At 46.0% G+C, this 24,879-nt stretch overlaps 1 protein-coding gene across 3 annotated transcripts in view; it reads right to left on the bottom strand.

Annotated features, from left to right (window-relative positions):
• Positions 1-948: 948 nt before the first annotated feature.
• The window catches only part of PDZRN3 (PDZ domain containing ring finger 3), a 271,041-nt gene continuing 247,110 nt past the window's right edge, over positions 949-24,879 (bottom strand). For all 3 annotated transcript variants that reach the window (XM_040246381.1, XM_040246383.1, XM_040246382.1), the window contains 7 exons: positions 23,532-23,779; positions 20,099-20,186; positions 9,455-9,553; positions 8,400-8,462; positions 5,322-5,423; positions 4,020-4,136; positions 949-3,434 (listed from right to left, as the gene is read on the bottom strand). In XM_040246381.1, the coding sequence (XP_040102315.1) occupies positions 1,884-3,434; positions 4,020-4,136; positions 5,322-5,423; positions 8,400-8,462; positions 9,455-9,553; positions 20,099-20,186; positions 23,532-23,779 (2,268 nt within the window). In that variant the 3' untranslated portion in view covers positions 949-1,883. The remainder of the gene's footprint in view (positions 3,435-4,019; positions 4,137-5,321; positions 5,424-8,399; positions 8,463-9,454; positions 9,554-20,098; positions 20,187-23,531; positions 23,780-24,879) is intronic.

Below are 24,879 nucleotides of genomic sequence, written 5' to 3' on the forward strand. Positions count from 1 at the left end.
GGGTCTTGGTAACACGTGGACTAGTGAGGACAGATGTGAGGTTAGAGACCTGGAGCCAAAGATCCAATCTGTTGGAACTTGACCTTGGAGAGTATTGAAAACCATGGTGCTAATAGTTCACCTTTTGCAAAAACTCACGTAGCAGGGGTAATGATCTTTGCAATGCCTGGTCTTGCAGAGGTAATGAACAGATATATTTATTCCTCCCCATTAAGGTATCAGTGTCTTATCTTCATTAGGTTGTTCTAATGGAAGTATGACCACTAGTCTTTTCTGACTGCAAGGGAGGAATTTTAGTTCAAACAGGGTGTGTTGAAGGAATCTAAGTCTCAGACACCTAAACACCTGGATACTTCAATCCAAGTTTCAGTGAGAAATTATCTGGCATCAAGGCAAGTGAAAATGATATGCTTTATAATCTCATTCATTCGTTCATGTATGTGTCTTTTCAGGAGGTATTATAGCTGAAACTTGTGTGAATGTTGTAATCAGGGAACAGTTTGTAGCAAATTCATTATGTAGACTCCTGTGGGTTGTTGGAATCTGAAAGATGCCAGTTTTGAAGCCCACCTACTTTGGTGTACCTTGTTACTCGATGGAAATATTATAGGTTTTGCAGATGTGTCTTAGAAATCCATCATCTCAGAGATGTTAGATATTACTGACAGGCAGTAATGGTTGGTAACCAAAGAAATTTCAGAGAAATTGTAAACATCATGTTGGTTGATACACTTGCTCGTTCCAAGTCTGTAGGGTAGACTTTAGTCAAGTTGAGGCTTTCTGCAAGAAAAGACAGCAAGCTAGATTAAATGGTGAGTGTTTGAGTCCTTTTTTTTTTTCTAACAGACTTTGATTGTACATCTGTCTTTGGATTCCAGGCAGGATGAAGGTATTGGATGATCTGAAACACTCAAATTCTTCTAAAGCATCAGGTAAGACAATGAAGGAAACACTGCAAAAAAGGCTTTTATTTCATAGGCACCACTGCAAAATGAGGAACACTTCAAAACATAGAAAATAATAATTTATTTTAACTTCATTTACTTAATTGTTTATAACTAATCATGATTCTGTGAATTTGCTTGTAAAAGTCTCCCTTTGAATCTACAAAGCAAAGGTTTTTACTACAATGAGCACTTAAAATTCCACAAACCTTCTCCATCCACAACTTTCCTGTACATGCAAAGTCCTCCAATGAGTTGTAGTATTTGCAAACATGCTGTAAACTCCCACAAAGTTGCATTATATTTTGCCTTCTGTTAAAACGTTTACACTCTCTTCGGAACTTTAACCAGAAAAATGTTTAAATGTGTATCCCAGTTCTAAACACCGCTGGTTTGGTTATGTGCGTTATATATAGTTAACCACAGAGTTTGGTGGGTTTGAGTTGAAGCTTTGACCTAAATAATATATTAATGGTCACTCCTATGAAACACATTCAGCAAAGTAACATTATAAAATAGAGCTCCGTTAAAATACATACCGGCAGTCATATCTGTGTTTTTAGCAGAAAAGGAAAAAAGCGTGTTTAACTTTCTTATATGAATATAGTTTAAACAAATTATTCTGTGAAGGTATGCTTAGTAAAAGATCTTTTTGAAATTTAAAAACTTTATGTAAAAGGTAACGAGTAAAAAAGTATCCTTGCTGTTTGGAAAAAAAAGCTGTTTGGTTAATATTGCCTTCCAGGATAGTAGTTAACGGTGGTTTTTCTCCACTTAAAATAGAGCTAAGACACCCAGAGTGGTAGGGCTTGCTAATTTGGACTATAAACATGATGTTGCGATCTATCTTATATACAAAAACTTGCCGCATTGAACGAGGCAGGAATTGCTACCCCAATGGTAGTGTTCTCTTTTATGTACATGATGCAGAAGTGGAAATTATACAGTGGTCACCGAGAGGAAGGAATTGTATACTCTAGTGCCGTCTGGCGATTTGGCACCGTGGGTTAAGAGTTCTTGGATTGTCATCCAGTTATCAAGTATCTTTCTGTTCCTCTTCTTCATCATCTTTCTGTGGCTGAGCTCGAGGATGTTCATCTCCTTCCTGTCGTCGGCCGCCTGCTGCTCCTTCAGGCAGTCGAGCCGGCTCTGCATCATGAGCTCGCGCCGCCGCCTCTGCTCCTTGGCCCTCACCACGTGCTGCTTCCTCTCCTCCTTGCTCCAGTAACGCCCCATCTTCAGCTCGCTCACTGCATCGTCGTCCGTGGTCATGCCGCTGCGCTCCTCGCGGATCTTGAGCGCACGCTCCCGCAGCAGGCGATCCCGCACCGGCCGCTTGGTGATGTAGCGCGTGCCGTCGCTGCGGATCTTCACCTTCCACTCCATCCTCGGCTCCGACTGGTTGGCTGAGTTCAGGTCCTTGCACATGCTCACCAGGCTCATCTGGCTCTGCGCGTACTCGACGGCCGACTTCTGCTGGATCAGCTGCATGTAGCTCTGGTAGTGCTGCGCGTGCGCGGGGATGTGGGCGTGCTTGTAGGGCGAGTGCGGGAAGGGCGGCAGGTATGAGCCTCCCAGATTCGCGCCGGGGGTGGGGCTCCCGCTGCTGCCACCACCGTCTTCGCTGGGCTTCCTCTCTTTGTTCTCCGGAGCCGGGCTGGGATCCAGCTCCTTAGGGGAAGGGCTGTAGTTCGGGGAGCCCCCCTCGGAATCTTCTGTGATGGAGAGCAGGTTCTTGGGGGACGGCCCGTAAGCTTCCGCGGCACCTTCACCCTCGGCCGCCCTCCGCAGGGAGTTGTCGGGGGACATCTCCAAGGTGAGTGGGGTGCTGCGGCAGCTCTCGCCGGTGTTGTAGGCGCTCGAGCTGTCTTTGTCGGACTTCTCGGGCAGCTCGGTGATGTCGGCGAGCTCGCGCCTGCGCACGTCCACGCTGGTGTTGTAGTTGCGGAAGCCGCTGTTGTGCAGCATCCAGGGCTCGCGGAACTGCTCCTTGAGCTGCTGCATTTTGTGCGCGCGCACGATGCTGAGGCACTCCAGCTCGATGCTGCGCAGCTCCTCGTTGAGCAGCTCCAGCTCCTTGTCCACGCTCTCGGGGTCGCTCTTGCTGGCGTCCAGGGTGCTGCCGGGGTAGTAGAGGCCGTAGGGGCCGGCACTCTTCACCTGGCACTTGAGCTCCAGCAGCTCGCGGAAGCGCTCGCACTCGTCCACGGGGATGCCCAGATAGTCGGCGTCGGCGCAGTCGGCGGAGATGAAGGACTCGTTACTGAAGGGCAGGTCGCCGCTGCCCAGGGTGTCCTGGCTGCAAGTGAGCTTCCTCTGCCCGGCCAGCGGCGGGGAGGCTGCGGGGGCATCGTCGCCGTTGTTCTCCTGCTCCGAGCTCTCGTCGTTGCGCGTGCTCTCGTCTGTCCGGCCCACGCCGCTGTCTTTCTCATGCTGGTTGGACAGGATGGTGGCCGTGTCTGTGGTTCCCCCGTCTTCCTCGTGCTTCTTCTACACGACAGAAAACAAGAACACTTGGTCACGGGGAGGGAGGCTGGAGGGAGGGGTGCCACTTTTCCGGCAGGAGGAGGGACTTGGGTTGCTGGGGTAGTTAGCTTGAAGTTCCCCTAGGGGAGCCGCTTCACCTCCATCTGGGAAAGGACGATCACTTGACCTAGTGAATGACTGCAGCTCTTCTAGTACCTCTTACCAGGCAGCAGGAGGCACAGAGGACATCCTTGAGTGCCTAAGGCACTGGAGTGGTGGCAGGGGAGGGAGGGGAAAGGGCGCCGAGCAGCTGAGGGTAACAGAGGGAATTGCTTTCCTTTCAAAAATGTGACTTGCTTGCTCTGATCTGCTCTTTATTTTGGCACATGTGTTTTCCAAACAAGTATCAGAAGGTCAGTGGTACCTTGGCATTACTGCTTTGCTTTCTAAGCCCAGCAGCACTCTCTTGGTCTGGGAGGATATCAGCTTGCTTTTCACTGGTGGGCGAACAGAAGAAGCACTTATTTTCTTTCGCCAGCTGGTGGGTTTCTCAGGATCCTAAGCATCATGGGGTGGGGAGGGATGGGGAGGGAGGGGCAGGCAGCGTACCTGCTGCAGGACGCTGGCTGTGAACTGCATGGCCTGGTGGTGCTGCTCCTCCAGCATGTCCATGTGCAGGTCATCCAGAAAGTCGTTCCTGTCGTCATCCAGCCAACCCTCGTCCAGCTGGGGAGAGGCAGCCACCCACACAGGCTTCAGAAGAGGCCCTTTTTGCTTCTATTTTATTTTTAGGAAAGGACATTGCCCTGGGGAATCACATTTCTAGGCTTCCTCCAGGAGTCCTCCCAATGCAGTCTGCCTGTCTGGCTCCCTGACAGTCACTGACCCCATCCTCAAGGTAAAGACCCCCTCCACCCGACACCACACATCTAGGGCGAGGCTGTGGCCTGCTGTTTTACTGTTGCAGGGTTAAGTGCCTTCATGCACCTCAGCTACTTTCAGTGAAGAAGGCCACTGAGTTAGGGGATCAGAGAGCCACAGCCCTGGCTCCTCTCCTGCTGGGAGGCCCACACCCAAATTTTAGCAGGCCCCAAGGAGAAAGCAGGGGCAGTTTGGGACTGAGTTCTTTCTGATAAACAAAGGTAGGTCTGTTAACTACCTCTTAGTCTTGGGCAAGGGCCTGTCACCTTTATCAGGCTCTTGTCTCTCTTGCTTATAAAGAGCAGACTAGTCAGGGGTCTGAGATCTACAGATCTGGCCTGCAGCTGCACCACAGACCACATACAACCCCCAAAGCCAGTCATATTTCTTACTTGGCCCTTTAAGAAAAAGTCTGCTTGGTAATGTTTCTTTTGCTTTTTAATAGAAACCGTATTATGGATAAGATGCACATCGTGATGATTTGATGTGCACGTGCATAGTGGAATAATGACTACAGTCAATTAACATATCACCTCACAGTTACTGCTTTACTGTGTGTGATGAGAATACCTGAACTTTACTCCTAGCAAATTTCCAGTAGTCACTGAAGTGTTGCTAACTATAGTCATCATGCTGTATGTTTCTTACACTCCGCCACTGTAAATGAGACCCACACAGAAACTGGTCAGGGTCTTGGACAGTGAAACATTTTGATGGCCCTGACCCTGGCTGTGTTTTTCCATGCCATTATGTTTCTTCCTCTTTTCCTTCATTACACTTCCTGCATTAATGAAGCTTCTGGGCATGCAGTGTAAATGCCAAGGTGGATAGCTACATCCTTAAAAGGCCAAAGCAAGAGATAGATTGGAAGTCAGATTACCTTTTTGGGGCACAGGGTACCTTCAAGTTCTGATTCAATATATTTTCTGCAGGGCAGGAACTCCGTTAGTGATTTTAAAACTACAGACTACGTGCTGGAAGCCGCCTTACCTGGAGTTCAGGCCTGGCAATTAGCAATGAGAAGTTCTTGTTTTCTTCACTGGTTAGCAGAGCTACAGCCTCTTCACGGTTCTGTACCTCTATCCCATTAATCTACAAAGAAAAAGGTGGAGGGGTGGATGGTAGCATGATTAGATTTGTTTCAAGCCTGCATCCATTGCCCAAGCACAGCTGGAACAGAGAACTTCCAGGTAGGTTGAAAAGAATGCTGGTTTCCACAAGGAAAGGCCTTGTTCAGTCTGATGCACTGTCTCTGCTATAGGAGACAGCCTCCATAGGAGTAGTTCACGAGATGAGGCTGTGTGAATAGGAGTAACTGGGACTCCAGAAGGCCACACTGAGAGAAATCACAGTGTTGTGAAGAGGGAAAACGTCTAAGCAATTTAATGAGACAATTAAATATATTCAGGAAGGAGTATAAGTGGAATATACTGAAGCATGACTACAGATGGTTTTGAAAAATATGGAACAAAAGAAGCAATGGGTCTGATGTGAATATGATGGTTATTATTTAGGGTGTTTTGTGTTCCAAGTTTGACACCAACTTCTTTAGGTGGGACAAAGTCAGATAAGTTCATCTGTACCATTTTTCTAGGTTACACATATAAACAGTATTATACAATACTTGTTGTATATATATAATATATATACAACAGTATTATACAATCTCACCATCACACCTGATCCCTCTCTTGCAGGATTTTTGCTTCCTGTCCGGTCACCTTTGAGCTCTGCTGGTCTGGAGGTCTCAGCTCCAGGGGACCCAGCAGTGGTCCCACTTACAAGCTGGAAGATTGAGCCTTCCATCTGAGCCTTCCATCTTATGCCTTATAACAGCAAAGGGCGTCATCGATCTTGGTTAACACTTGTTGCAGCACAGTGAAGGCAGAGAGGGCAGGTAAGGAACTCAGTGTTTCCATACCCAGTGGTAGATGCTTGTGGAAAACGAAAGCAATGGAAAAAGCAGTTACTACTGAGGATTCAGCCCCTTTAGGAATAAAAGTTGGGTTGACGTCCAGGGAAGTGTAGAATAAGCAGTGGAAACAGAAATGAAAATTACTCATACTGAGGTATATAGTGATAGAGATAAACACAGTGGATTTTAAATGAGAAGACCGGAATGAGCAGAAGTACAAGGTAAGCCTTCTACCCATAAGAAAACAATCTCAATTTCTGTGAGATTTTAAAAAGGGCGTAATAGAACTACCATATGATCCAGAAATCCCAATCCTGGGCATATATTCAGACCAAACACTAATGCAAAAAGATACATGTGTCCCAATGTTCATAGCAGCACTCTTTACAATAGCTAGGACTGGAAGCAACTTATTGTCCAGCAGCAGAGGAGTGAATAAAGATGTGGAACATAGTACATGGAGTATGTCTCAGCCGTAAGAAGGAAAGAAATTGTGTCATTTGGAGAGACACAGATGGACCTAGAGACGGTGATACAGAGTAAGTGAGAAAAACAAATATATGTTAGTGCATGCCTGTGGAAATTGGAAAAATGGTAGAGATGAACTTACCTGCAGTACAGTAGCAGAGCAGATGTAGAGAACAATGAAGGGACACCAAGAGGGGAAGGGGTGGGGTGGGATGACTTGGGATTGACATGTGTACACTATTGATACTATGCATAGATAGAAAACGAATGAGTACCTACTGTACAGCACAGAAGACTCAGTGCCCTGTGGTGACACACGGGATCTATGTATCCGTGTAGCTAGGTCACTTTGGTGTACAGTAGAAATGAACACAATAAATGCCAATAAAAGTCTCCGACAGATAAACTGATAAAGAGGTGGTACTTACACACAATGGAATATTACTCAGCCATAAAAAGAATGAAATAAGCCATCTGCAGCAACACGGATGCAGCTATTAATAGATATTATCGTACTCAGTGAAGTAGGTCAGAGAGAGAGACACGAATACCATATGATAGCTGCTATGTGGTATCTAAAATATGACACAAATGAAGCTATTTATAAAGCAGAAACAGATTCAGAGATGCAGGAATAGACTGCTATTTGGCTAGGAGAAAGGAGAGGAATGGGTTGTAGAAGTTTGTGTACATGATACATATATAGAGAATGGCTAAAATAACAGGGTCCTACTGTATAGCACAGGGAACTGTATTCAGTATCCTATAATAAACCATAAAGGAACACATTTTAAAGCAACCATACATCAACAAAAGATGTTATCTGTATTTTAATTTTTTTAACAATTAAAAACAGACTAGCTACAAGAGGAATACATGATTTATTTTATATTAATTTTTATTGCAATAGAGTTGCTTTATAATGTGTTAGCTTCTACTGCACAGCAAAGGGGCTCAGCAGTGCACATATGTATATCCCCTCCCATTTAGGTCACCACAGGGCATTAAATCCAGTTCCCTGTGCTCTACAGTAGGTTCTTATTAGTTTTCTACTTTATATATAGTATCAATAGGGTATATATATATGTCAATCCCAGGCTCAACTTCTCCCATCCTCCCCTTCCCCCTTGAAATCCATGTATGTGTTCTCTACATCTGTGTCTCTATATTCAGATGGTCTCATTTCAACTCCAAAGAGCAACAGATATGGTTTACAGATAAATTACTCTTAAAAGCCATTCTATATAGTAGTTACCTGCTGAGTCAGAAAGTTTAAAAGACTGTGTCAAGTTGAAATGCTTGGCCCAAAATGAATCCTTCGGAGAAAGCTACAATGAGTAGTATTTGGGGTCACAAGAACTGTTGACCTGATTTGGCCTGTGTTGTCTTTGGTCCAAAGAGAAGGACAGGAAATGAGATGAGCTGACTTGTATGGTGTCAGGCGCGGGGGCGGCCTGCCTGTTTAGATGGGGCAGCCTCTCTCCAGTTTGTCTCGGGCCCCATCATGCCCTGTGTCCTGGTGTTTTCCAGAGCTGGTACTTCGGCCCTAATTTAACTGGTCTGTCTCACCACACATCTGGTTTTGCGATAGTGACAGCTATTTGTTAACTTCTGCATTTTCAACCCTAAAGCTATTATCTGAGGCAGTCTGTTCTTCAGTGAATGAACAGAGGACGCTGACCTACCTGGATAATGCGGTCTCCTTCTCGGATGCGCCCATCTTTGGCCGCGATGCTGTTAGGGTCGATCTGAAACACACGGCACTCAGTGGGTAACTCAGACATGTGCGAAAATAAACAAGAGCACTGCCCAAAGTCTGCCTCTGTCTAACATGGCATCATGCTCATCCCTCTGTTTCTGTTTTACAGAGAAATAAACAAGACTCAGTGTTGTGCAGGGAGACACAAACATGGACTGATACGTTTCCAAGCCCTTTCCAGGCCGTGGTCCTGGACTCTTGCCCCGCAGCCCTCCTCTCCTGGGGGGATGGAGAGGCACAGGTAACAGTTGTTCCATACCCAGGAAGGAAAAGCAAAAGTGAGCTGGCATACAGGTGAAGGGATACCTTTCATTATGTGGTCTAGCAGCCATGTTTTCATATTTTGCCAAATGTGTATATTAAATTTTGGAAAGGAAATTTTGAGACAAGTGAGATTGCATTTTAGAGACACCCCCAAATGCAGTAATGGTGGGCCAGCTTAAGCTTAGTAGATGAAGTCTACTCAACGGGATGGGTAGAAAGCCTAGTAGTCACATCCCTTGGTTCAGCCCATCGAGATGGATTTTATTTCCTGATAGAATGGGGCTTGTGTGCTACTAAAGATGGGCTGCAAGGTGAGATACCCATATTGAAATCATCTGCTTTGCACTGGCTTCTCTGGGAAGATGATAACAGAAATACTTGAAAAAGTGTAAATGACTTCCTCCCCCATCCCATTCAGTGAACTGGAGATGGGAAACGGGAACCTGCTTTTCCCTCGGGCTTGAATACACAAAACCAAGTAAACGGCTCCATTTTATGGCCAATTTGCAGGCTTCTGAAGGATAATTTTGCCTTATGCGTTGACATTAGAACTTAACCCCTATGTAGGGTAGTTCCATGGAGTGTGATAAAGGGGACAAAGAAATCTGCCTGTGTCTTTCTAAAGACATCTCAAGCCAGAGCTGCTTAACACATTAAAAGGATAGAATACAGCCTCTCTGTCCTGCTACAATAGTTATTAAAAACGTGCCTCAATACCTCGCTTATATAGATGCCAATGTCGTCTTCATCATCTGTCCGGTAGCACACCGTGAGGCCCAGCTTGTCCTGGCTGTTCATTCTGTAGAGATCCACTTCCTAGACAAAGAAAAGGGCATTCCCTGTGAGACTCCCAACAGGCAGTGATGGCTGGGAGGACATCAGATGTTTTAAAAAACATTTTGTTTAAATGATGAACTGGATTTCTTTGCATTTGCTCTGGGCAGAGCGGTTAACTTACTAAACAAAAGGTGATTATAGGCAAGAGATCAATGCCCAGGGCATTTCTGACCTTTCAGTCAATATAAAGTCATTTTGAAAATAGTTATTTTATTGATCCCACCGAAGAAAAATTATCCATATTTCACTCAGCATCGAGACTTCTGGGGTCGGCCTTTTCAAAAGCATTCTTTCAATGTCTGCCACCAACAAGAATATTTCCAAACCATCCAGCCATTTCAGTACAAATGTTTCCAATGTGTTTGGTTAGATTATTTCACGTTGCGTTCCCTTAATATGTGCAGTAATAGAACTTGCAAACAGATTACACATAAATTGATCCAAGGAAGGAGGGTAACGTGATAGCATGCAATTAATGCTTTCCACAACAGCTGTGATATTTACAGTCGAGAAATTAGTTTCAGACGCTATTACAACAAATTAAATAAGATAAAAGTGAAGCGAGCCCAAATGCGAGACACATGGGCACAGAGAGCGCCACTGTATTTGACAATTACACTGTGCTTCGGAATGAAGTCAGAACTTTGAAAACATCTGGAGCCTTGGGAGCAAGAGGCCTGGTTCTCTGAAAGCGTTCCCAGGTCCCGTCTCCCCTTCTACCCACACTGCCAACCACCCAGGCGAGACTCCGCAGCACCCAAGTACAGGCCTGTGCAAAGGGCCACCTGCTAGTAAGTTTCCAGGCAGATCCCCTAGTCTGGTGTTTACTGCTAGCTGCTTACTAACCAGGAGGGGCTCCGAGATGGGGCCTGTCTCTGGGACTATTTCCTCGCTCCTGGCTCTTCTTAGATGGTGGTGAGGATAGGGTTGTTTCTGTGGTGAAGCTCAAAGCAGTTATGTACAGACACTCCTGAACCCCCTCCCTGGGTGCCCAATACCACGGACAGTTTCTAGGTGGAAGAACTGGAGGTGCTAAGGCCCTGTGAGCAAGGAAAAGACAGGTGCCCTGAGGGTGGTCACATAAAGGGGCAGCCAGGCCAGTGTGGGGAACTTGGATTTTATTTCAGCATCCTGGGAAGCCTTGAGCAACTTTTAAATGAAGACTGCCAAACTCTGCTTGATACCTTCAGCAGTCTTTATGGCTCATGTTGAGGATAAGGTGCTGCTGACGAGTTGGGGCTCTGAGGGCAGATTCCAGCTCTTTCTAGCAGGTTCATCATTGGGTTTTATGGGCTTGTGACTATATCAAAGCCTGTTTCCTCACTGGTGCATGTCATCCTGCCACCTGGACCGGGTGAAGAGTGACTGAGACAAGACCTCCAAGCTCTCAGCACATCACCTGGCCCAGACAAAGTCTACAGAAAACAGTAAGGATGATGATTGTGTGCAGGCGGTTTCTTACCCGGAGTCACAGCAGTTGTTTGTAGCCAACTGTGTGTGTTTCTCACGTCCTCCCACCCCCAATAAGATAATTTTATTTTCTGAATATTGACATGTTAATTAATTCAGTGACTTCCTCATTAAAGCTTTAGCAATCTGGTATATTACCCAGAAATGAAACCCTATTATCTTTCCTTGTGTTTTGAGGAAAAGGCTAGGCAATCACAGAGGCAGCAGACGTTCAACCGCAAGGGCGCATTCTTTACAGATACTATGGAATCGCCTATGTGCACATCACCCTCACAGTGGTCTCACAGCATCCTCACATTTCAACCGCATGCTCAAGTCTCCACCTCACGTCACACTTCATTGGGGGACAGACGAAGGCAAGACTTGCTCTGTTTTAGCGCTTCCTAATAGGAACTGTGGTGTTAGAGAAGACTATTGAGAGTCCCTTGGACTGCAAGGAGATCCAACCAGTCCATTCTGAAGGAGATCAGCCCTGGGATTTCTTTGGAAGGAATGATGCTAAAGCTGAAACTCCAGTACTTTGGCCACCTCATGCGAAGAGTTGACTCATTGGAAGAGTTTGATGCTGGGAGGGATTGGGGGCAGGAGGAGAAGGGGACGACAGAGGATGAGACAGCTGGATGGCATCACCAACTCGATGGATGTGTGAGTCTGAGTGAACTCCAGGAGTTGGTGATGGACAGCGAGGCCTGGCGTGCTGCAATTCATGGGGTCACAAAGAGTCGGACACGACTGAGCAACTGAACTGAACTGAACAGGTAGTGTGGGCTTCCCTGGTGGTTCAGTGGTAAAGAACCCACTTGCCAATGCAGGAGACGTGGGTTCAATCCCTGGATCGGGAAGATCCCCTGGAGAAGGAAATGGCAATCCACTCCTGTATTCTTGCCTGGAGAATCCCATGGACAGAGGAGCCTGGCGGGCTACAGTCCATGGGATCCTAGAAGAGTCAGACATGACTAAATCACCACAAGAGGTAGTGGAAATCTGGGGGATTTCGGGTCCAGATGCACCAGTGCAGCCCCTGAGCCTGGGCTTCATGGTAGAAACCAGCTGGTTCTGGAACAAGTACATGTGCAACCAAAGCAGGGAGAAAGGTACCTGGAGAGGTTTTAGGAAGCAACTAAGAAAAACAGCAAACACTGTGATTCTTCTTCTACCAGAGTAAAAATCATAATATAGTTTTCAATTGAGTGATCAACCACCAAGAGGAACAGCTCTTCAGAAAGATCAAAAGGTACCAGAGCTCTGCTGGGCTTCATTCTAATAGGACGTGAAGTATGCCTTGGGGTCATGATGAGGTAAGTGCAGAAACTGAGGGCAGGGTGGAATCTTTTATAGTGCTGAGACACTGTCCTGATGGCCAAGGATAAGATTTTCAGACTTGTCTAGGCATAAGACTGGGTATTATTGAACTGAAGAGGCAAGGGGTGAGCTATATAGAGTCTTGCTTTGGTAGAATCACATATACTGGTCAGTGACATGCTAAAAAAAAAAAAAAACCTAACCTGGTCATCCTGGACTTTCACCACTGATAGTCTCAGAAGCATGACTCTGTAACACGCATCTAGAATTGAGGGCTCCATTTAAGAACCCAGGAAAGTGAAAAGTCTGGAACTGATGTCTTGGGGAAAAAAACAGCATGATGTGCTAAGAGTACTCAAGTAGGAACTAGGAAGACTCATAAGGAATGTGAGAGATGGAGGTGTGATGTGTTTAAAAAAAAAAAACTCATTTGGCCGAGTGCCAGTAACGTAAGCAGTGTGAAATCTATAATCAATCAGTATGATTTTGATAAAAACCTACTTTAAAATCATTTCTATTCCATTTTCATCAACATTTTGATTGCCAGATAACTGAAGAACTACCTATTAAAGACAAATGCACCCCAATGGTTTACATGGAAGCCACCAAAAGATGCACTGACGGACGAATGGATAAACAAGATACGGCACATTATACAATAGAATATGACTTGGTGATTGAGAAAAAACTGAACTGATACCTTTTCTAGCAAAATGGATGGACCTGGAGATGATCACACTAAGCAAATGAAGTCAGAGAACGACACATAGCCTATCAAAACACAAACGGAGTCACAAACTTGGAAGACAAACTTACGGTCCTCAAAGGGAAAAGGTGGCGGGGAGGGAGGGATAAGTTAGGAGGCAGCTGGGATTAGCCTGTACCCAGTGATATATGTGAAACAGAATCAGCAAGGACCTACTGTATGGCACAGGGAACACAACCCTTGCAATAACCTATATGGGAAAATATAGGTTAAAAAACCCCAAAGATTAGATAGATGTTTATGTATAAATCAGTCAATTGGCTGTCCCCCTAAAATAAACACAACACTGTAAGTCAACTATATTGCAATATAAAATAAACCATCTAAAAAGAAAAATAAAGACAAGTCAGTGACACTTCCTTTGGGCCTTGGTGGCCTGGGCTGCCGTCACGTCCTTGGAGCCTGCGAAACCTTAGGTCCCAGAGGGCTCCACTGTGGTGGAGATGAAGAAGCTGGAGAGCACATGCCTGCAAACGAACCCACTTGGAACTGGACTGCCCCGTCCCCCATGGATGGGACTCCAACCTCCAGATCCAGGTGGGCCCTCCTGCAGCTCAGCCAAGCCTAGGACACACAACGGACAGTGGACCCTCTGGGCCAGAAGAGCTCAGAAAAAGCACCTGGCCTCCAAGTCTCCTGGTGCTGGCATTCCTGGCAGCTCCTTTCTTGGAGCTGCCCCACTGAAGCACGACAGTGTCCTCAGCGTCTCCTGTTCCTGGCAGCTCCTTTCTTGGAGCTGCCCCACTGAAGTACGACACTGTCCTCAGCGTCTCCCGTTCCTGGCAGCTCCTTTCTTGGAGTTGCTCCACTGTTATTCAACTATAATAGCATCTCAGTTATGGGAGGGCTTGGGATTGTCTTGGGGATACATGGTAAGGGAAAAGAAGTACCCAGACATGAGCCTTGGGGTCTTTTTTCTGGCCCATTCCACTGGAATCTACAAACCAGGAACACAACTTTATCTTGGACGCTTGTTGCCCAAATAACCTGATTGGGGCATCAAAAAGTGCTGTTGCCTGTAGACATTTCCTGTAACAACAACTTAAAAACCTGTGCTGGGGGTACTTCATAGTCACAAGGCCTGTGGGGCTGTAAAAGACGTTTGGCCTCCAGAAATGTTCTGGAATAGGTAACTAAAAAAATTCTAAATGGAGGACCTTCAAGAAGCCAGTTTTGAAAGGTAAATTTAACATAACACTTTTTGGATTTTTTTTGGAAAACACATGAAAAGATGCTCTACATTGTTAATTATTTGATGAATGCAAATCAGAACTAGAAGGTGGTTATCACCGCACACCAGTCATCACCAAAAAGCCCACAAGCAGTAAATTCTGGAGAGGGAGGGCATGGGGAAAAGGGAACCCTCTTACAGTGCTTTTGGGAAGATAAATTGTTAACATCCACGATGGAGAACAATACGGGGGTGCCTTAAAAAACTAGAGCTACTACATCTGTTAATCATACTTCTGGGTCTCTATGTGGAGGAAAACCATAATTTGAAGACACTTGCACCCAAACATTCACTGCAGCACTATTTATAATAGCCCAGACATGCAAGGAACCAAAAGGTCTGTTGTCAGAGGAATGGATGGATGGATGGGTAAAGAAGATACATATATACAATGGAATATGACTTAGCCATAAAAAAGAATGAAATAATGTCTTTTCCAGCAACATGGATGGACCTGGACATGACCATACTAAGTGAAGGACCTCAGACAGAGGACAAATACCCTCTGATATCACTTGTGGCTACTACCTAGTCGAAACAAATGAGCGTATTTCCCAAACAGAAACAGACTCACAGAGATCGAACTTAGCTACCAGTTGGGAGAGATCCCGGTGAGGGACAGATGGGCAGCTGGGTTTGACATGTATAGACTTCTATATTGAAAACAGGTAAGTAAAAGGGGCCTAGTAAATAGCACAGGGAGCTTGGCTTAATATTCTGTAATAACCTCACAAATTTGAAAAAGAATATACACTTGTATATGTATAGCTGAATTACTTTGCTATACATCTGAAAGTAACACAACATTGTTATTCAACTAAATATAAAATTAAATTTTTTTTTTAATATTTACAGAAGTTCAGAAAAGTGCAAAGAGGATTTCCCTGGTGGCTCAGTGGTAATGAGTCTGCCTGCCAATGCAGGAGACCTGGTTTCGATTCCCTGATCCGGGAAGATCCCACGCGCTGCAGAGCAGTTAAACCCATGTGGCACAGCTACTGAGCCAGTGCCCTAGGACCTGGGGGCCGCAACTAGTGAGCCCGTATGCCCGAGAGCCTATGCTCTGCAATGAGAGAAGCCACTTCAGTGAGAAGCCTTGAGCACCACAACCAGAGGAGTCCTGCTTGCAGCAGCTACAGAAAAGGCCGCGTAGCAGCAAAGACGAGCACCGCCAAAAAGAAAATAAAGAGTGCAAAGAACAGAATGATGATTTATATTCTTAACCACCCAGAATTAAACATGTTTAATCTCTTGGCATTAAAAAAAAATGGCACATGATATGACTTCGCTGTCAAAACTCCATTTCCAGGGAATTGTTCCCCACCATAGAGAAGAGCCTAGTTGCTACTAGTTAAGCATAAGAGCTCTTGTCTTCAGAAGCTCTGGAAACAACAGTGTAAGAGCTGAACCTGTCTTGGGATTTGTATAGATTTTGGATTTACTTTGGCTGCTCATAATGGAGATTACAGTAATGCAGTAATAGTTGAATACTGAACTGTACAGAAAGAGCAGCGTCTGTTATGTACTGTACATGGTAGATGCTCAACCAGATTGAAAGACTTTAGCTTGAGAGTCCAAGGCAGACTAAAGATCCAAATAAAAAATAAACTTGGCTCTGCCACTTGCAAGCCAGGCTGCCCTGGGAAAGTCATTTCACCTCTCTGAAACTTCTCAGCTCATCTTATCCCCAGAGACAGTGTTTTGGGGCTCAGTGGAAACCGCAGTTCTTCAGACTTACTAGGTGGCTTGTAAGTTCTCAACATTTCATTCTCACTCCAAGCTAGAGGTAAAGGCTTAGATGATTGAGCACATCATAGAAAGCATAGGTGTCATCAGTACATACTATCTCTGAGGATGGAGATAAGATCACAAAGAAGACCATTAATCAAACTGGTATGAATAATGTATTACCATTACCTGGATTACAGCTCCCCACCACTGCTGTCCTGTTGCTCACTGGTCTAGATGGACGGCTGGATAAAAATGAACAGCTACGCCTGACATTTTAGACGAAATCGACACAATAGCTCAATTAAGAGAAGTAAGAGGGCCACTCCACCTTGGTTGAGCCAAGCTTTTGGTTTCAATGACAGCCACTTTAATCAGAGGGGAGGTCCCAGAGATACATATTGGTGGCTTATTCGCTTCAAGGAAGACTGGTTACCCAAGGACCTTATCGATCCAGAAGTTCTGTGCATATTTCTAGAAATCCTCTCTACGGTTTCTCTATGCGTGGCACTATGTGAGATAGAGAGATACCTCTAAAAAGACTGCACTTTCCGTTAAGGACCCTAAATTTGAGACTGGGTGACAAGGCCTTTATTCCTTTATTCGACACATGGTGGCTGGGTGGCTACTATCTGTAGGCACTGTCTGAGCAGGAGGAACAAGTAGGGAATGGTCCTGCTGGGCGAGGGTTGCGTGAGAGTGGGAAGGAAGCGTCCCTGGATATGAGCCACAATGAGTGAGGCCAGGACCCGGGGGGAGAAGAGCAGAGCTGGGGGAAGGTTCTGGATGCAGGGGAACAGGAGAAGAATGGTCAAGTGCCCATACAACTGGGAGGGTAATGAGAAGGTTCCCTGGAGGTGCCCTAATGCTGTGCCTTCGAGGCTACAGAAAATCACATAGGTTGTATTATTTCTAGGATGGCCTCACTTCCCTCATGATCTAGTGATGTTTCGCTCTGAGACCTGGTTTGGAGCTCATTTTAGTCCCCTTGTTGAAAGTATAGCTCTCCTTTTCTGATCTCAAAATGACATCAGGACACAGCATAGGTGATGGCAGCCTCAGAGCCTGGCTAGGATGCCACTGATGAATCCACTGGGAAATGCAAACAATAGACTGAGGGAAATAAGCCTTCTTCAGACGTCTATTTTCTTAATTGCTTACAGGAAGATCCAGAGCAGGTGTTCAGTACCTGAAAATTTATGGGTAATTATTTGGCGGCTCAACCCTTGGGCATACTCGGGTGTAATTCTTTTAACACTAAGCAGTTTCAAAATAACAGGGATTTGACGCTTACCTAAATATGGTCATTTTGTGTACTTTAAAAGACAGAACATCTGTTTTTCTCTGTGCATTTGTTTGCATAATATCCCCAAACACTCATGTATTTTCCTCCTATATAATATCCATGGAAATAGTTATCTTTCAAAAGGTGCAGATGTTAATCTAATCCAACTGAGATGATGAGCAGTTGAGACTGGCCCCCTATTCACAGCAAGCCTGGGTTGGTGGTGGGGGTGAGGGGGGAAAACAGGCTGATGGGACTTAGAACTGTCAACAACCTGTGTCTGCTAAGAAATCTTGCAAGGAAGTGGGGATGACGGTGCACACCATGCCCCCTGAAAACTGGGTCTGCTTTTGCTTTCGGAAGCCCAGCTCTTGGCTGTGCTGCTGGTCGTTAACCTTCTTGAACTGACTGGGCTGCCTCCCAAAGGCACGCCTCCAAAAACAGAGCCTTCCTGGAGGTACAGACACTGTTCTCTTCTGGTGAGCTGCCCCAGGGAGGTTCAGGAAGAATCTTCCTGAGTCTTGACCTCTGATCTGAGGACAGGCCGCTCATCTGAAACCACCAGGTTTGCTTTAGGAGACGGCACTTAGTAAACAGAAATAACCTGGAAACATCTAAGCTGCTATCAACAAAAGTTCAAGTGTAAAAGCGGTCTTCCTGCCTGGTGTGGACTCACTGTACTCCATGGTAACTGCTCAAAGGAGCTACAGATGGAGAACGGCCACTGTCTTGTTCTCTAGATGAAAAGCTCGTGTCTAAGCTAACTGCTGTGAACCAAAGTAGGTACTGTGAGCTCTTTAAGGGCTGGCAGGGTGACGACTTGCTAATTTTGTGTTTCTAGCACCAAACTGGATATTTGATGGAAAGATGCTCAGTAAAAGCAGGTGAGCAGAAATGAACATAAGCACGTATGCAGAGTCTTTGTGCTGCCTGTGTATGAATGGGAAGAAGTCTGAGCTGAGTCCTGAATGTCCATGAGGGGCTTAGTCATCTCTAGTCCATGAGGCCTCACTGCACGGATGGTACGGGTGCTATTTAGACGCTGGGAGGCACAGCTTCACACCGCAGGGAAGGAAGCTCACAAAGCCTCAATCACGTGACCTGTGACAAGGGCAGGTGGGAGCGGGGCTTATCCGGGCCTGTGGCCTTCAGGTCAGGGCCCCTGGGACTTCACCACGGAAGCACCTGGGGGTCTTGGTAAAATGCAGACTCCGATTTTGTAGGTCTGAGGGCCCAGATTCTGCATGTCTCAACCCCTCAGGTACTGCCGCCCCAGTTTTTGCAGCACACGTTGAATGACAAGGCTCAAGGGAGGTGTTTCAGAGTGGCCCGCTCCAGTCCAAAGCAAGATGTTCTCAGTTCACGCATAGAAAGTTATTTCGTTTAGGAAGAAAGACTCAATTTGGGCTAGTCTCAACACTTCTTTGCTATCAGCCTATCGCCTCAGACAAAGAGAAAGCAAGCAGGAGGTAGTGGAGAGAATGGCCCTGGGTGTCCAGCCCTTGGCGGCACCAGTGACAAGCGTTAGGATTTAAAAACTGCCTCATGTCCACTGTGTTCACTGTACCGCCATTCTATTCGTGGAAATTGATGCTGAATCTTCTGCCCCAGCAAGTGATAAAGCATTTACTTTAAAATTTTCTTTAAATAAGCTGGGTTGAGTTAAAGGGAAAGAGAAAGCAAACAGTGGTTCTGGTGGTATCTGGATACAGCCAGATAATATAAGGCAGATACAGTGGAACTCAGTGACCCTCCAGAGACCACATGCATACTCTTAGAGACAGGAGCCTTTTTCCAGGGAGAGACCACAGCTTTCCATCAGATGCTCAGAGACTTTAGAAACTAAGACGGATGTTAAGACTCCACCACTGTGAAGTTGAGCATAACTTAATACCAAGGAGTTGCAAAGTCTACACCTGAAATGGAGCAGGACTCTATGGGTCTGCCTGCCTTCTGTCTGTGGAAAAACTTCACTCAGAAAAGTGAGAATATCCAGAAACAAAGGATATAGTCAAAGGAGACCAAATAATACTTTGGTTACTAAGCATAATCAAGGAACTGGGAAAGAACCCACTTGCCAATGTAGGAGACATAAGAGACGTGGGTACGACCCCTGGGTCAGGAAGAGCTCCTGGAGGAGGGCATGGCAACCCACTCCAGTATTCTTGCCAGGAGAATCCCATGGACTGTGGGGCCTGGCGGGCTATGGTCCATAGGGCAGCAAAGAGTCAGACATGACTGAAGCGACTTAGCATACAAGCACACAAGAACCTTTAGTTCCTTCTCAAGGGCTATAGATAATATTCTGAGCCATATCCTGTGATTCTGCCCTATAGATACTAGCTTAAAGATGCCAGGTGGGAGAAGTTATCTACCAGATGACCAGACTACCCATGACATAAGCTGCCACTAACCTGGCCTCTTTAATGGCTTTTGAATGGCGAGCAGCTGACCCCACTTCTGGTTACACACCGTCCTCCATAAATCGAGCTCCCAAGGTATTTGATAGCTTTTTAATGACCTCTGCATTGTCACAATGATCATCAAAAAGCAGTGTTGTCTTGTAAAGACTATTAAATAGCCCTTCTTGCAAAGCAGTGTTCCAGACAGCTCTAGACTCACCAAATGTGCTTCTTCTAAAATCCATGAAAAGTGTACTTTACATGAGCATCGATAATATATGCTGAGAGAGAACTTACTGCCTTAATAATGACTGTTTACAGGAGATACAGACGTTCTTACCTCTAGCTCCAGCTCCTCCCTGTCCATCTCCTGATGGATGCCTGCGATGTAGTCGTTTGGATCATAGTATTCATGGGCTGAGGGATGCCTGAAAAAGGATGAAAGGACGTTAAAACGGCCCTGCTTGCAGTTATGAGTCTCTGTTTTCCCCTCAGGAGCTCCAGAAGGGTCACAGGGTAGTTCTCAGAGTCTCAGGTCTTAGTTCGAGTCTCTTTGGTTGTGTTTCTCGGCACAGTCAGGACGTCCCTCGTAATATTTCCATCATTTTCATTTATGTCCATTTCTTCTGGAAGAAGGAGTTAAGATGCAGGCTGAGGAGAAGGGATGAAGTGGGAGGCTGGGGTCAGCAGATCTAAGCTAGTAGATACAGGACGGAAACACAAGGTCCTGCTGTATAGCACAGGGAACTATGCTCAATACTCTGTGATAAACCATAATGGGAAACCAATATATAACAGACTTTCTTTGCTGTACAGCAGAAACTAACACACTGCAAATCAACTGTACTTCAATTTGAAAAAAAACTGAAAAAGATACAAGTTAAGAGCAAGACTGGCTTTGTTCCTTCCAGTGGCCATCCCCCTGGCCCACTAGTCATTCGAGTCAATATAACTAATTTCTCAGTCTCTAGTCCGGACACAGAGTTATAGTTACTCAGATACTCGTGGCTTCATCCTTATATTTTATCTCTGAGGAGGAAAAAAGCTCAACTTCAGGCAACACTTAAAGACATGTACTGGCCTCTGACATAGGTTCAGAGGGCGAAACTGTGATGCTGTCATCTAGCACAGCCTTTTTTCACCTTTTAATGGTCTCACAATAAGAAAAACGTTTGACATCACAACCCATGCACTGGTACGTCTGGAATATATGTGCTTGCGTGCATACAAGGCATATATGTATATATGCACGCTCCCTACACACACACGACTAGGAGAATGGAGGCGTGCATTTCTCTAGGTTAACGTATGTGAAACAGAATTCACAGAACCCACCGCCTCTTTGGCAAAACCACTAACGGAACCTCTTGGAGCCAAGGCAGCAGCTCTGAAAAGTGTCAGACGCAGATGAAGAGCTTCAGCTGGATTGCTAGCTGGGGGCCCAAACCTTTAGGCTCTCAAAGGTCAGCGCAGTTATCTGGGCACTCTGGTCTTCTCCCCCGGGGGAATTAAGTTTTGAAACAACAGAGGAGACATGAGCAGTCACTCAAGTGAAGGCTGGCTTTCAGTTGTCTGAACCCATCAGGCAAATCCGCTGTCTGCACATCCAGGGCTGTGAGCCCTGAGGAAGTGGCGGGAAGGCCTAGGCTCTCGAGCCTCTTGGTTACTAACGCGCCAGCACGCAGCCTCCACCCCACCCCCTGTTCAGCCCCTGATGCACAGTCCTGCTCTCCTCTGACCTTGCAGCCAGGACTGGGGCTGGGCTGACCTCTGCACTCTCCTGACATTTCTCAAATAGCCCCTGGGGGGCTGGCGCGAGTCATGTCATGTTAACTAGACTTTAAGACGAAATTAAGGGTTTGGCTTCTAAAAAGCCTGTGACGGTGATGTTCAACATTGAGAGTCAGAAGCAGCCTTACAGCCTCATCACCATGAAAGGCAGTTGGAGTCTAAAATGTCAAATAACTGATCTGACTGACTGCAGTCAGAGAATGGTCTGGTTGTTCCCTAGTAACTGGGATGCTCTGGAGCATCACTGGTGAGGTCTGTGAGATGAAGTGTGACCAGCTTGCCTTTCAGTCTGGCTGCCAGCTTGTGGGGGGCAGAACCGCTGAGTGTGTGGTTCCCTGTGGCATGGGAGGGACAGGCATGAGAAGTAGGTGAGAGCAGGGTGCTGGCATGCCGCCCTGTGCCCCATGCCAGACAGGTACCCCCTCCTCCTCCTCCACGCGCTGTCTGCTGCAGCCCAGTTCCCTTTGCCACACCTGGGGAATCAGTCCTGGGTTCTGATGACAGCTAACCGTCAGAACCACGGGATGAAGGGCCAGCCTCTGTCTGGCATGTGATGGACACAGGAAATGCATGCTTGTTGCAACTACTGAGTTGCTAACAGAAACCCAACAGGTACCACTCAGAGGCTGCCCCTAGAAAAGGTGGACGTGCCCTTTGGAATAAGGCATCGAGGCAACGACCTGGACCAGGAGCAAGATGGGAGGAGGCAGGAGGGACTGTAGTATCAGCCAGAGAGGCTAAGAGGGGAAAGTGGACACCCTGCGCACAGACAGACCAAATCACATATGACAAACCACCTTAAAATGGACATCTTTTAAGACACATGGACACCTTAGCAAATTTCCTGCTCTTCATTTTTTTCCCTTACACATTTTACACCACTGATTAAATCAACAATGATCACTGCTATCATTCATCCAGTGCTTACCATATGCCATGCTGAGAATTTTCCACACGTGACTTCATTTAATCTTTCAACAATTCTATGAGATGGGTACTACTATGATCCCATTTTAACAGAGGAAAAATAAGACCCAGGCAAACAACCTACACGTTACACAGCGAGAGATTAGTTTGAGCATCAGGTCTGGCCACGTGAAAGGCTCTGAACTACCTGATGTCTCTGGCAGTAAGTGCAGTAGGAGGAGAGTTGTGTAAAGTAATTACTGTGATGTTTTGGATCACAGCTGTTATTTAATCTGTAAGTGCAGTACTTATATGAGGCACGTGTGGATTTATTCCATGGATCCAGGTTTGAAATGAGACCCAAGAAAGCAGAAGGCACCACCTCTAGGGGTCCCTTTACACTCACAACTTACTCTGCTGTCTCCTTAAAAGAACCATCAGCATTCCCTGTAGTGATAACTACCAAACCTTTCCACTGCCATTTGTGGTGATTAAATTTTATTCTCAAACAACTTTTATGACATTTGTAAGTAATTTTGTTCTTTGGCTATAATTTGAATAACTCCGCTCCAGGGTTATAATAAAGTAATTAATATGTCGGGGCGGTTTTGAGCAGGATTCAATTTATCGCCTCTATAAACAATAAAGTGAAACATGGGCAACTTGGAAGAAAACGGTTAAGATGTGTTCATTTTTCTCTTCACACAGAAGGGAAGAAACTGACTTCCCTGTACTTCTGTACCACCCCTAACACACTCAAGATGCATGATCACGGGCTTCCCTGGTCCACTGGTTGATAATCCACTTTGCGATGGTGGGGACACCCGCTCGATCCCAGGTCCGGGAGGATCCCACATGCCGTGGGGCAACTAAGCTCGTGCGCCACAACCACAGATTCCACACTCTAGAGCCTGTGCTCTGCAACAAGAGAAGCCACTGCATTGAGAAGCCCACGGGCCACATCTAGAGAGTAACATCTGCTTGCTACAACTAAAGAAAGTCTGTGTGTGGCAATGAAGACGGAGCATAGCCAAAAAAATAAAAGTTGGAAAAGGATGTGTTATCACATTACTTACTCCTCTGGCAAGAGATAGGGATCCAGCACAGGCGGGGTGGGCGAGGACATCTTGCTCAGGGCCATGATGTGCTCAAAGGTGATGTCTGTCTGTGTTCCCGTGTCCACCATCTGTGACTCTGATGGAGGAGTGAACATTTTGGTCCGCGGTGTTCTCCTCAACACCTGGACCACGATGGGTTCCTTGGCTGTCTTGAAGGCTTCCACAGCCTGGTCGTGAGTTGCTCTGGATAAGTCTTTGCCATTGACCTGTTGAAAAATATGAGAGTGCTTTGAGGATTATAATTAAGCAGATTTTGTTAAAGATTAAAAATTCTGTTTGAATTCAACAGTGTTATCTTTTTTTTTCCCCTCCTCCAGTAGTCATGTATGGATATGTGAGCTGGACAACAAGGAAAGCTGAACACTGAAGAACTGATGCTTTTGAACTGTGGTGCTAGACAAGACTCTTGACAGTCCCTTGGACTGCAAGGGGATCCAACCAGTCAATCCTAAATGGAATCAGTTCTGAATATTCATTGGAAGGACTGATGCTGAAGCTGAAACTCCAATACTTTGACCACCTGATGTGAAGAGCTGACTTACTGGAAAAGACCCTGATGCTGGGAAAGATTGAGGGCAGGAGGAGAAGGGGATGACAGAGGATGAGATGGCTGGATGGCATCACTGCCTTGATGGACATGAATTTGAGCAAGCTCCGGGAGTCGGTGATGAACAGGGAAGAATGGTGTGTGGCTGTCCATGGGGTTGCAAAGAGTCGGACATGACTGAGCGACTGAACTGAACTGAATTAAGCAGAAGCTGGGAAGATGGTTTTCGTGTATAAGCAGCTAAAAGTAAAACTTGGGGGTGTCCAAGAACTTCACTGCTTAGTGCCAGGTTCCCCAGGAATACCTGGTGGGAAGTGGGTGAGTGTGGAGGTGTGTGGATCAGACATGAAACAATAAACCTCATGGTGGGGAAGGCTTGGCTTCCTCCTGGAATGTCTTTACACAGTTTCACCCCCCTCCTAGTCTTGCCTGTGAGAGAAAGGAGCAGCCTCGGGCTCCAGCCTTTATCGCGCCATACGAGCTATTAATAACTGGATGTTAATTAATTTTTCTTTTTGAATGGTGTGTTTTCCCAGTGCATGTCAGGTGAGACTGGCTTTCCTTTCATGGAAGGGATGTTGCATTTCCTTCTTAAATGAATGCCTTTGCTTTTCCTTAAAAAGTCAATTGAGAATATTAAGTCAGTGATAATCAGGCCATAGGTGGATACCGCAGGGATCAAGAAGGAGCTCAAATGACCTGACACTTTGGTGATGTTTGGGAAACAGCGTCTAGCTTTACTGCTCTGCTGTTCCCGAC

This window comes from Oryx dammah, unplaced genomic scaffold (genome assembly GCF_014754425.2).
Source record: "Oryx dammah isolate SB20612 unplaced genomic scaffold, SCBI_Odam_1.1 HiC_scaffold_9, whole genome shotgun sequence".
Taxonomy (NCBI): Eukaryota; Metazoa; Chordata; class Mammalia; order Artiodactyla; family Bovidae; genus Oryx; species Oryx dammah.